We start from the raw sequence: 11108 nt of genomic DNA on the forward strand, positions 1-11108 counted from the left end.
TTCATGTCAAAACGACTTTATTACTTAAACCCCTAATAGTTCAGGATGGAATGCTTGTATTTACTGTTTTCCTTCCACTGTCTAAAGTTACAGTATCCGAAGCAACCCAGTGTCATTTATAACAGAATGCTCATGTTTTATACACTTATTTGAAGGATAAAGCTGATTATTTAGCTATCTACACGTTTGTGTTCGTGAGCAAGCCAGTTACGTAGTTCATTAAAATGCTATATCAACAAAATCAGGGGAAAGGTCAATAAGATAGAAATTGCTCCTAACACCTTGTTAATGCCTTAATCCACCAACTGATGCTGAATACAAGGTTCGTCAGTGTGATTATGCACACAAGGTTCGTCAGTGTCCTATTTAACACAAGGTTCGTCTGTGTGATTATGTACACAAGGTTCGTCAGTGTGATTATGTACACAAGGTTCGTCAGTGTGATGGTTCACACAAGGTTTGTCAGTGTCTTATTTAATACAAGGTTCGTCAGTGTGATTATGTACACAAGGTTCGTCAGTGTGATTATGTACACAAGGTTCGTCAGTGTGATTATGTACACAAGGTTCGTCAGTGTGATGGTTCACACAAGGTTTGTCAGTGTCTTATTTAATACAAGGTTCGTCAGTGTGATTATGTACACAAGGTTCGTCAGTGTGATTATGTACACAAGGTTCGTCAGTGTGATTATGTACACAAGGTTCGTCAGTGTGATTATGTACACAAGGTTCGTCAGTGTGATTATGTACACAAGGTTCGTCAGTGTGATTATGTACACAAGGTTCGTCAGTGTGATTATGCACACAAGGTTCGTCAGTGTGATGGTTCACACAAGGTTTGTCAGTGTCTTATTTAATACAAGGTTCGTCAGTGTGATTATGTACACAAGGTTCGTCAGTGTGATTATGTACACAAGGTTCGTCAGTGTGATTATGTACACAAGGTTCGTCAGTGTGATTATGCACACAAGGTTCGTCAATGTCTTATTTAACACAAGGTTCGTCTGTGTGATTATGTACACAAGGTTCGTCAGTGTGATTATGGACACAAGGTTCGTCAGTGTGATTATTTATATTTTGCCTCCGTGTTGTATGGACACAACAGTCATAAGAAAGCTCCATATTCTGACGCCGTGTTTCGTGTCCAATCTGCATACATGCTATGTATCCCACAAAGTCTCAGGATTGTAGGGGCTTTGTTGGGTTAACCCAAACTGGGCAATATTCCAGGTATATGCCGGTGATAATGATCGTATCTGGACCACACAGTCAACTGATTGATATAGTGTGCAACGTCCCACACTATCGAGGGTACAATGACATGTAATGATCACGTCGTTAACCCATACAATGTAATCCAGACGATGTAATATCACTAGTATAGGTTGCCGACGACATACTGCCACCGGAATCTCTGTTCTGACCCCATGCAGATATATACATGTGAACGTCCATTATTAAACAGTGAGTGAGTTTGGTTTTACGCCACACTCAGCAATATTCAAGCTATATGGCGGTGGTCTGTAAATAATCGAGTCAAATCAGACAATCCAGTGATCAACGGCATGAGCATCTACGTAATTTGTATACGATGACATACGTCAGCCAAGTCAGCGAGACTGAACACTCGATCCCGTTAGTCGCCAGTTTCGACAAGCATGGGTTACTGAAGATCAATTGTAACCCGGACCTTCAGGGGCCCCATCATTAAACTGATGAAAATGTTTGCAAAATAGCAGGCTGTGGATTAACGGGGTTTCACTGTACTTGCTCCTTCGGTCTTTTGTTTAAGTGCCCTCTTAGCTAATTTCTCATGGATAGGGGAAGGTTCAGATGTGTCAGACAGTGACAAAATGTGGGCTGGAGGTGGAATGTGAGTATAGTCTGCTGCTTGCGGATAGCTAGATCGGGGACTGTAGTATGGAGAAAGGTATACACTCCCACCGGAAGTTTCACGTAGAGGCGAGCAAGCCTGTTGCAGTGCATTTGAAGTTACTTTGTCGGTGTTGGCAGAGGACCTTCTCTTCTCAGACATCACTTTGGTTGGGTTTGTCGGATTCGAACCATTATCAACGGTGGGCAATGCGTCATCTCCCGGACTGTCAGAAACGGCATTCTGTGAAGTTTCCTCTTCAATCCAATCAGCTGAGATATCACCACCTTGTATTGTCGTTTCGAAGGCGGCATCACCCAGCAATCCAAAATTGGGAATATTACCAACCAGGTAAGCGTTTTCAGACACGTGGTCAGGGCCGGATACACAGGGGACATCACTGTCTGCCCGTGTTTCAGCTGATGCGGAGAATTCTGGGTTGGGTCTCTCGGTATTCATCACCTTGGGCTGGTGGTCACATCGTGTATTTGTATGTTGGCTGTTCACACTTTGACTCTCTTTACGATACGTTTCCTCGGAATTATGATATCGACCTTCAACATCATGTCGGTGTTCCTTCTCTGGCGGATCAGCTTCCAAGCTTTCTTTTTCTCTGCTCTCATATTCAACAATGACCTGTTCTTGATCAAATGCTGTACCATGACGCTTTCTTTGCTGGCCAAGCTGTGTCTGAATGATTAAGCTACTAACATAAGGTACTGTGTCGGATCCATCCATAGCAGGAGAGTCCTGCTTCCCATTGTCATCATCTCTTCCTTCACCGTTGTCATAGCGAATATTGGGGTATATCCATTTGTTTGTTACATCATCGGTGACGACACTAGTATCCATGTCATCTTCTCTCTGGTTTTGGATCTTGGGATTCTCAAGTGACAAGATATTTCTGACTTTGACCATGTTTGATTCGTCACCTGTCAAATTCGAACCTACTGCATTTTTATCCGGAACTGGAATATTCAAACCGATGTTACTGACTGTTCCCACATTTGTTTTGACCTCTTTAGAATTGTAGGGTGCATTTTCAGACAGGTTGTTTGTATCTGTTCCTTCGGTCTTTGGAGCAAAATGGATATATTCCTTTGTGATATTGATTTTCTTCTCGTCATCAATCAGGCCTCCTGGATTGGAAATGAAATATTCATTCACTTTACACTAATTGTAATTGCATGTAATTGTTACCAAGTAATTGTTCAACTAACTTTTTCATACAATACCTTAATTGAAATTTCAGGGTTTTAAATGTGTTAAATGTGTCTTTTCAAGAAAACACATGTAAAACCATTGAGGTATTCGTGAATAGGCAGGTTGTTCAGCAGTCGTATAAAATGTGTTACTGACCAGGAGATCGTCCAATGTTACTGTTCATCTCTGTGTTCTGGTACTCTACGTCCATTTGACCACCTTTCAACTGTATGTTACCCGGTGTAGGATCTGTTGTTCGGGTCGAGGCCTTTGCTAATGTTTCATCCAATACGTTTGAATCAGACGAACGTTTCTCAAATTGTCGTCTGCTGTCGGAAAGTGACAAGCCCTGTGGTCCTTCAGGCTTTCTGTCGCGACTGCTCTGCGATGAACGAATATGAGTTTGCATGTGTGGCGGAGGGAGTTCGTTCAACGGTCCTGAAACAAATCGAGTGAGTGATAGCTGCTATAACTGCATAAATACTTCAGAAATTAAGGAATTCAAATGAAATGATTGTTCATTTACACCGCAATCAGTTTTATACTGTGAGTTACTGGACTGAAATATTTGAGCACAGAAGTCGTGTATGACAATAATGGTTCAGTTAACTGATTTAGACCACCTGGCCTTTTTCATTTGAAGTATACATACATTACTGAGAATGACATCGACCCTTCAAACTTACAGAAAAACGTGGTCTCATTTGTTTGCCCTAGTGATCTCATATCAACATTTTGATTATCTACACTAAAGACTGCCTTTTCAGGAAACAATATTCAACTTTTTATAAAATTAGTTTACACAAAATACATTAAAAATATATTGAAACTACTCCTGACCAGGAGATCGACCAGTGTTGCTGGGCTTGCTCTGGTTTCTTGTGTCCCATTGACCACTGCCCCATGGTATGTTTCCCTGTGCAGGATCTGTTCTTTGACTTGGTGGCGTGGCCATGGTTGGAGGAACGAGGCTTAGCTCACAGGAATGTTGCCGGACACCTGGTGGTCTGTGTGAATGTGACAGGCTGTGTCTCTCTGCTCTTCCCTCAATACTGGGCTGTCTTGTACTGCGTTGTATTTGCCGGTGTAATTCAGATTTCTCAGTTGTTGTCAACTTTCCTGAAGTATGGAATTAGAACAAACAACTTTAAAGACCAGAATATACACCAAACGACTGAATTTGAACCTGTGTATGGTTATGTGCAGGTATCTTTGAAGGTACGCCGCTTCATTAAAGCAGGGATTAAAGGAACTGCCAGCTACGTGAATCTTTATATTCTAATTACTGGTTAGTTCCAGCTGCATGGATTTCTATATTATAATTACTGATTAGTTCTATGTTGGGACTTTTGAAGTCTTAATATATATAAAATTCAGACATTTCATGAAAACTAAGAAAGAACATTGAAACTATGAATTTTGATGCAATTCATCGAAAACTTCATCGCCTGTAAACATACATGCATGTCAGTCTATAAGATGCTACCTCACTAAATACAATGTCTGGTCTGCGAAAGGACTCAGGCTCTTGACAATGGATCAGTCATCGGGGGATAACCTGTATATTTGCCATGTGTAATACCTTCAATTGCCTCGATGACTCCATGGTATCCACACTGTTGACAGACAGTGATGAAAACAATCCACCACTTGTGTCGAGTGAACAGATAGTCAAGCAGGGTGTGGTTTATGACCGAATTATCCTCTCTCCCATGTCGAATCATATTATTTAATTTTCCCTTCAATAGACAATGAAATCAGAATCATAACATGTCTTCAATCATCTCTACGATGTCATGGCATTCACACATGAAATATGATTATATTTGTTACTTCAGGTTTCAGTGGGGTATAACGTTTAAAGCTTAAAACACATCATGCAGTAAAGCCAAGCACTGACGACCTAGTTTTGTATACTTGGGCACAACAACTCGGTCTTTGGCGATTTAATTAAAACCAACAAATGCATCCCCACGGAAAGCATGTGTGTATGTCTCCCATGCCAATGTCTAATTATAGAGATGATTTGGTATGTGGAAAAATGACTAACTTTCATGCCATTTAAGACGATTTCTTGCTTTCGAATGTATATTATTTGCCATTTCATTGGTACGATTTTGCAGTAAACGGTTGGTTGGTAGTTTATTCAGCAATATTCCAGCTATATGGCGGCGGTCTTGAAATAATTGAGTCTGGACCAGACAAACCGGTGATCAACAGCATGAGCATCGATCTATACACAGTTGGGACACGATAACATGTGTCAACCAAGTCACCGAGCCTGACCACCCGATCCCGTAAGTCGTATTTTACGACAGGCATGGGTTACTGAAGATCAATTTCTAACCGGGATCTTGACGGTTGCAGCAAACGTACTTATAAGGGCGGGTAACCACAGGAAATGGATGCAGGGGTTAGCGTGGGTTTAGGCAAGCTCTAGTGTTGGAGAGACAGCAAATGATTAATTGGACACTACGAATGTTAAGGTGCTGATAAGCCCATTTCTGGTGTCCCCCGCCGTGATATTGCTGGAATATTGCTAAAAGCGGCGAAAACTAAACTCAGTCAGTCAGTTAAGGTGCTGTTGTTTTGTGTGTTTGGTGTTTAACGTCCTGTAGGCCTACTCCCCAGTGGTAATGGCTGGCCTATTTAATTTAAGGATAGAATTACTATACAGTGTCTTAGCCCTCAGAACAGCCTTGGAACAAGGCTAGGTTCTAGCCTACAAGCTCAATTCAGAGACGGCTGTAAATGTTATCAAAAGGTGAGAGTATACTTACATAGTACGGATCATTACCATCCACAGTAAGAATTCCAGTCTCGCAAATCATTGGGAGCATGACTTGTGGATCCATATTGTAAATTACTGTGCACAATACCCCCTTTACAGCACTCTTCATCACTCTGCTCATTTCGTGTGAGGATATCTGGAAACAAGGTTCAAATATTCGAATGAATAATAGATGTTAACTTAAACACGTTGAACCAACTTATACGTTCTAACGAAGGTCAATATCAGCTAATATCCTTAGAAGAAGTTCCATCATGTGTATGTCATTATTGTGTTTGCATAAATACCGTATTTATCTGCAAAAGTATAAGTTATATAAAATCATATTCTATACAGGAAGTACTGTCCATCTGTTTGGGAGAGGAGATGCTTTGGTTCTAATGTTGTAAAAAGAATTCATAATGAAGAGAACATTTGTTTCTTTTTTATCTCTTCTCTTGTATTGTGAGAATAGTTACTAAAATATCAACGTAACCAGGTCACTCGATGATATAAAAGCGGGTTCACGAGACAACAAAAATATCATCCACCTCTTACTCATAGAGTTTAAATGATCGAGTTTAATTACCTGCCTATATATACTCTCCAAAAAACAAACGCATATAGGAATTTTAACTGTATTTATATGTTTATTTTGAAACATCTTGTAGGCTTTATGAGTCTATGAAATATAGCGAAATTGCACACTGGGAATGCAGACTTATCCGTCTTTGGCACCAACTCGAGGAAAGTCAGTTTGAATGTCACATGGAGACGTGTGGTGGCGCTGAAGTCAATACCTCGTGAGACCACCTTGGGCATCCAGAACTGCACGGCATCGCCTCGGCATCGAACGAATAAGTCTCAGAATCTCATGTTGCCCAATCGCAGCCCACTGTGCCTGTAGTGCCTGTGCGAGTTGCTGAAGTGTCTGGGGCTGAGGGTTACGGTGTCGCACCCGTCTGTCCAGGGCATCCCACAGATGTTCGATCGGGTTTAAGTCCGGTGATCTTGAGGGCCAGGGGAGCACATTGATGCACATGTTGTGGTTCTGGAGGAAGTCTCTAGTGTGACGTTCTGTGTGGGGCCTGGCATTGTCCTGTTGAAACAACTCCCTCTGGCGATCAATGATTGGAAAGAGGTGTGGGCGTAGGATTTCGTCACAGTACCGTTGAGCTGTCAGGTTGCCCTGGATCATCTCCAAATCACTTCTCCTACGGCAGGTGATCGCTCCCCACGTCATAACACTGCCCCGGCCGAATCTGTCCACCTGGGGAACGCAAGCGTCGGCGAAACGTTCACGTCGACGTCTGTACACCCGCATTCTTCCATCGTGTCGTTCCAATAGAAATCGTGATTCATCACTGAACCAGATTCTACGCCAATTCGGTAGGTTCCAGGCCTGAACGTTGGTGCACCATTGAACTCGATGTCGACGATGTTGTTGTCGAAGCACAGGGCCAAAATAAGGTCTTCTGGCACGTAAACCAGCCTCTCTCAACCTGTTCCTGGCGGTCTGTGCAGAAAGCCTCCTCAATCCGGGTATTTGTCGAGCGGTACTGGTCGCCGTAGCTGTTCGATGACGCAGGTGATGTACCCGGATGTAGCGATCCTGCGCCGCAGTGGTCGCTCGAGGTCGCCCATTACGAGGGGCATCTGCTACCGCATTCTGCCGGCGATATCTCTCCCAGAGCCGTGAAATGGTGCTTTGGTGAACATTTATGCGTCGGGCAACTGCACGTTGAGACTGGTCAGCTTCAAGCAAACCAATGGCGATATGACAGTTGGCTTCACTTAGACGTGGCATTTTGCGTTCGTCAACAATATTCCAAATACAGTGAATAATCGACAGACAGCGATCAACCTTTTATACCCATCATTGAGTCTATCTGATCCCCAACTTTCACGTGCATTGCATGTGAATTGTGTATTCTGTGACACTACACGCCGAAATTGAAAATCATGCTGTTAAATACGGGTATTTTACGGATGGTGCGTTTTGTTGTGATGTTTCAAAACATAAACACCATAGGACTCATAAACAGAGCAAAACATTTTGTAAAATGAATCACGTTTTAATTCATTGCTACATGAAATTGCGATTTTCATGATGCGTTTCTTTTTTTAGGGGAGAGTATATATTTGCATATGGGCAGTTTAGTGATTGCTGCGTGGGGCGTTTGGGTAGCCTAGTGGTTACGGCGTCCCTCCGTAAAGACGAAGGTCTGGGTTCAATTTCCAACATTTGTACACTATTTGAAACCTATTTGTGATGATGATGATGATGATGATGATGATGATTTGGAGATTTAATGTGCGCTTTCAGACATCATGCGTATTTCGCACACGGCTTTGATATAGTATTCCCAGCATTTATATGGTAGTCCCAGCATTTATCTGAACTCATTGCACCTCACTCTCGACGCCGTAGTGATGATTGGATGACATAGGCTGCCACGCGCAAATTTGCATATGACGTGGTCAGACTTGTCTCTAGTTTAACATATGTTATATTTGGGATTACACTTTCTTAGTAAGGAAAAAATTCTAGTACTTTCTGGGTTGAGTCCCATCCGGGATTCTAACCCACACCCTCAGAGTCAGGCACCTAATCGCCAGCACAAGAAGTGAACCCGCCTTTGAGCTACTAGAATCTGTACTTTACTAAGAAAGTGTAATCCCAAATATAACATATGTTACATTTGACCACTTTCTAAATGGCATTGTGTAATCTTGTCTCTAGTTTGTAAATAAGCGCACAAGCAATGAAATCAGCCAAGCCTAAAGCAAGCCTTTAGAATTTCAGCATAATTTTACAGGTGTACTGTGCTGTGACCTGCGAGTGACACTAGACATTAAAGTGCGAATTATCAGCCCCGAGTGAAAAAGCTCGTTCTCTCTGTGAGTGAAAAGAATATTTGGATTATTCTTCCTATTTTAAAATCGTTGCCTTTATAAGATGTTAGTAGGCTTGCATAAGATCATGTATTGGGCTGTGAAATCCCAACTACATGACATGTTGCTATAGATAGAATAGCAAAAACTGTCGTCGTTGGGGCTTCTAGACTAACGCTTGGTCTCAAAAGATATATAATTTTGATAGAAACAAATGGTCCCATTTAAATTGAAAAGGAGCAACATTGAGAAGGGAGCCTGAACCACAGGCCCTCGAGTCTTGGCGAGGATTAATGATGTTAAGAACAGTATGAAAAGTTTGAGATGACCCCCGACTCGAAATGCTTCACAGTACAATACATTATGACAAGGCCGGACACTTCGGTGTACCCCACCCGCCTGCTTTGCCGATCGCTACCCTACCATCGCATACAATCGATTAAAACTTAATGTAAACATAATCATGGGTGATTGGCCTATCGATCACCACTATGGCACCTACCAGTTCTTTATCGTTATTTCTGCAAGTCGATTGAAACCCGATTTTGACTCTCAACTAAACGATATTGACACAAATGGATGACGATGTGTCCGCACAAAACGGGGTTGGTGGTCGAAGCATTGCTAGGGAAAATAATGCTGTTCAGGGACTGTGAGACAGACTAGGAGTCTTCTTTCAAAATTAGATACGCCTGTGTAAACCCGTGAACATAAACATAAAAAATACAACTCGACTGACTGCAAAACCAGCCAGACGAGTATTAAACAACATTCTTAAGGCGTATTGGGACAGGGATTCTCCATCGACCTAACAAGTTGGAAGACAAGTAAATTAGTTAGAAGCAGAACAGTGGACATTCTATCAGTTTATCTCATATAACTCATAGGCGGATCCAGAGAGTGTGTGTGTGTGTGTGTGTGTGTGTGCGTGCGCGCGCAGGGGTGCGCACCCCCCCCCCCCTTTTGTCTTGAAAGTTTATTAAATGACCATTGAAACTCGTACGAAAATGAAGTGTGCACTTTCCCTTTTCTCAATAGTGTGCACCCCCCCTTCCTCAAAAAGCTGTATCCGCCCAGTATCTAATATGTTTAACAGCCCTGTAATCACCAGTGACAACGCACCCTACCAGATTAAATCTGTCTACAATGCAAGCAATGGTTTAAGTTTGATATCAATCAGGTCTATTTCACTTATGATGGCTTGAGGCAAACGTAAGAATCGATTTAATCCAAACGATTAAAATTTACATGAGATCCATCTGAAGTGGAACTCCTACTTTCGATATTAAACTATAATTCACAATTACCAAATGGATAATTTAGTATAGGCTACATAAGAAATAGACGCACCTGTTGTGTAACTCCCATCTTTCAGTGTTCAACAGTGTAACTGAAAGTACGCAGTTCTAGTAAGCATCCAGTGGATCCGTACGTATAGTAGGTGATATGTACAGAACTTTGATAGTCCACTCGCTCGAGCTGCGTCAGAACGAGGTTGCTCGTATGCGGAAGTGCCAGTTTCCAGGCGCGAATTTCAAACGCGTCTGTCTGACAGCTCGAGCCGCAGCGCGGGACAGAATTGACTTCTTTTTGTTTAGGCGCATGTGTCTGTGCTCTTTCAGTGTTGTCACTACCCCTAGTGTGCAGTACACAACCATTTGCACTTTTAAGAAGTTGAACCCACTCATCCGATGGTGAAGATCATATGTACGAACACGTACAGGCAGCTGGTTGCGGTTTCACATTATTTTTCAACTCGCTGTGGGCATGCGCAGAGCGTGTGAAAAATAACCACTGCATGTTTCCGGTTTGATCGTATGCTTATCGATAGTGTAAATGCACCCTAAATAAAAGCTGTTATGAAAATTATTTACGTTGTGACAACTGTTCATAGTTGCGTACATACTTCCATTTGCCTCTGCTTTTCAATAATTGATGTCCTATTTTGGTTGCAATTCCATCAGAGATGTGTTTGTTTAGTTGTGAGAAGGGGATGTGCGGGAAGGACGGTGGTGGTGAGATGTCTTTATACAAGAGCTTGTTGACATAAATGAAGCTATTTATTTAACTAATCCCGGCCTCTGTTTCATAAATCAATTGGGAGCAGTTATATTCGACATAAAACTATATATTTGTTTTGATTTTTGTTTTCTTTGGAGTGTTTACACTATCGATAAACATACGACCAAACCGGAAACATGCAGTGGTTATTTTTCACACGCTCTGCGCATGCCCACAGCGAGTTGAAAAATAATGTGAAACCAACGAATAGTAACGTGCAGAATCACAGGACAAAATACTGTGACTATGTGTCCCAGTTCACCCAGCTGTGAATGGGTACCTTCTGTGGATGAGGCTGTGTGATAAC

General features: G+C 42.1%; 1 protein-coding gene across 1 annotated transcript; it reads right to left on the bottom strand.

Annotated features, from left to right (window-relative positions):
• LOC124281915 lies at positions 1-10229 on the bottom strand. Its single transcript, XM_046717919.1, has 7 exons — positions 10091-10229; positions 5856-6002; positions 4658-4814; positions 3981-4194; positions 3916-3938; positions 3232-3513; positions 1-3011 (listed from the first exon to the last, which is right to left on the bottom strand). The coding sequence occupies exons 1-7, from the start codon at positions 10106-10108 to the stop codon at positions 1747-1749; spliced, it is 2106 nt and encodes a 701-aa protein (XP_046573875.1). The 5' UTR covers positions 10109-10229; the 3' UTR covers positions 1-1746.
• Between the last annotated feature and the right edge of the window lie 879 nt (positions 10230-11108).

Source organism: Haliotis rubra, unplaced genomic scaffold (genome assembly GCF_003918875.1).
Source record: "Haliotis rubra isolate DU_JTF1 unplaced genomic scaffold, ASM391887v1 Scf290, whole genome shotgun sequence".
Classification (NCBI taxonomy): domain Eukaryota; kingdom Metazoa; phylum Mollusca; class Gastropoda; order Lepetellida; family Haliotidae; genus Haliotis; species Haliotis rubra.

Excerpts from the sequence above, each read along its gene's own strand:
- LOC124281915 (XM_046717919.1), bottom strand. Across the intron at positions 4,815-5,855 it reads ATGGTAATGATCCGTACTAT|GGAAAATTAAATAATATGAT; the intron begins GTAAGTATACTC and ends TGTCTATTGAAG. Across the intron at positions 3,514-3,915 it reads CAACACTGGTCGATCTCCTG|GACCGTTGAACGAACTCCCT; the intron begins GTCAGGAGTAGT and ends GATTTGTTTCAG.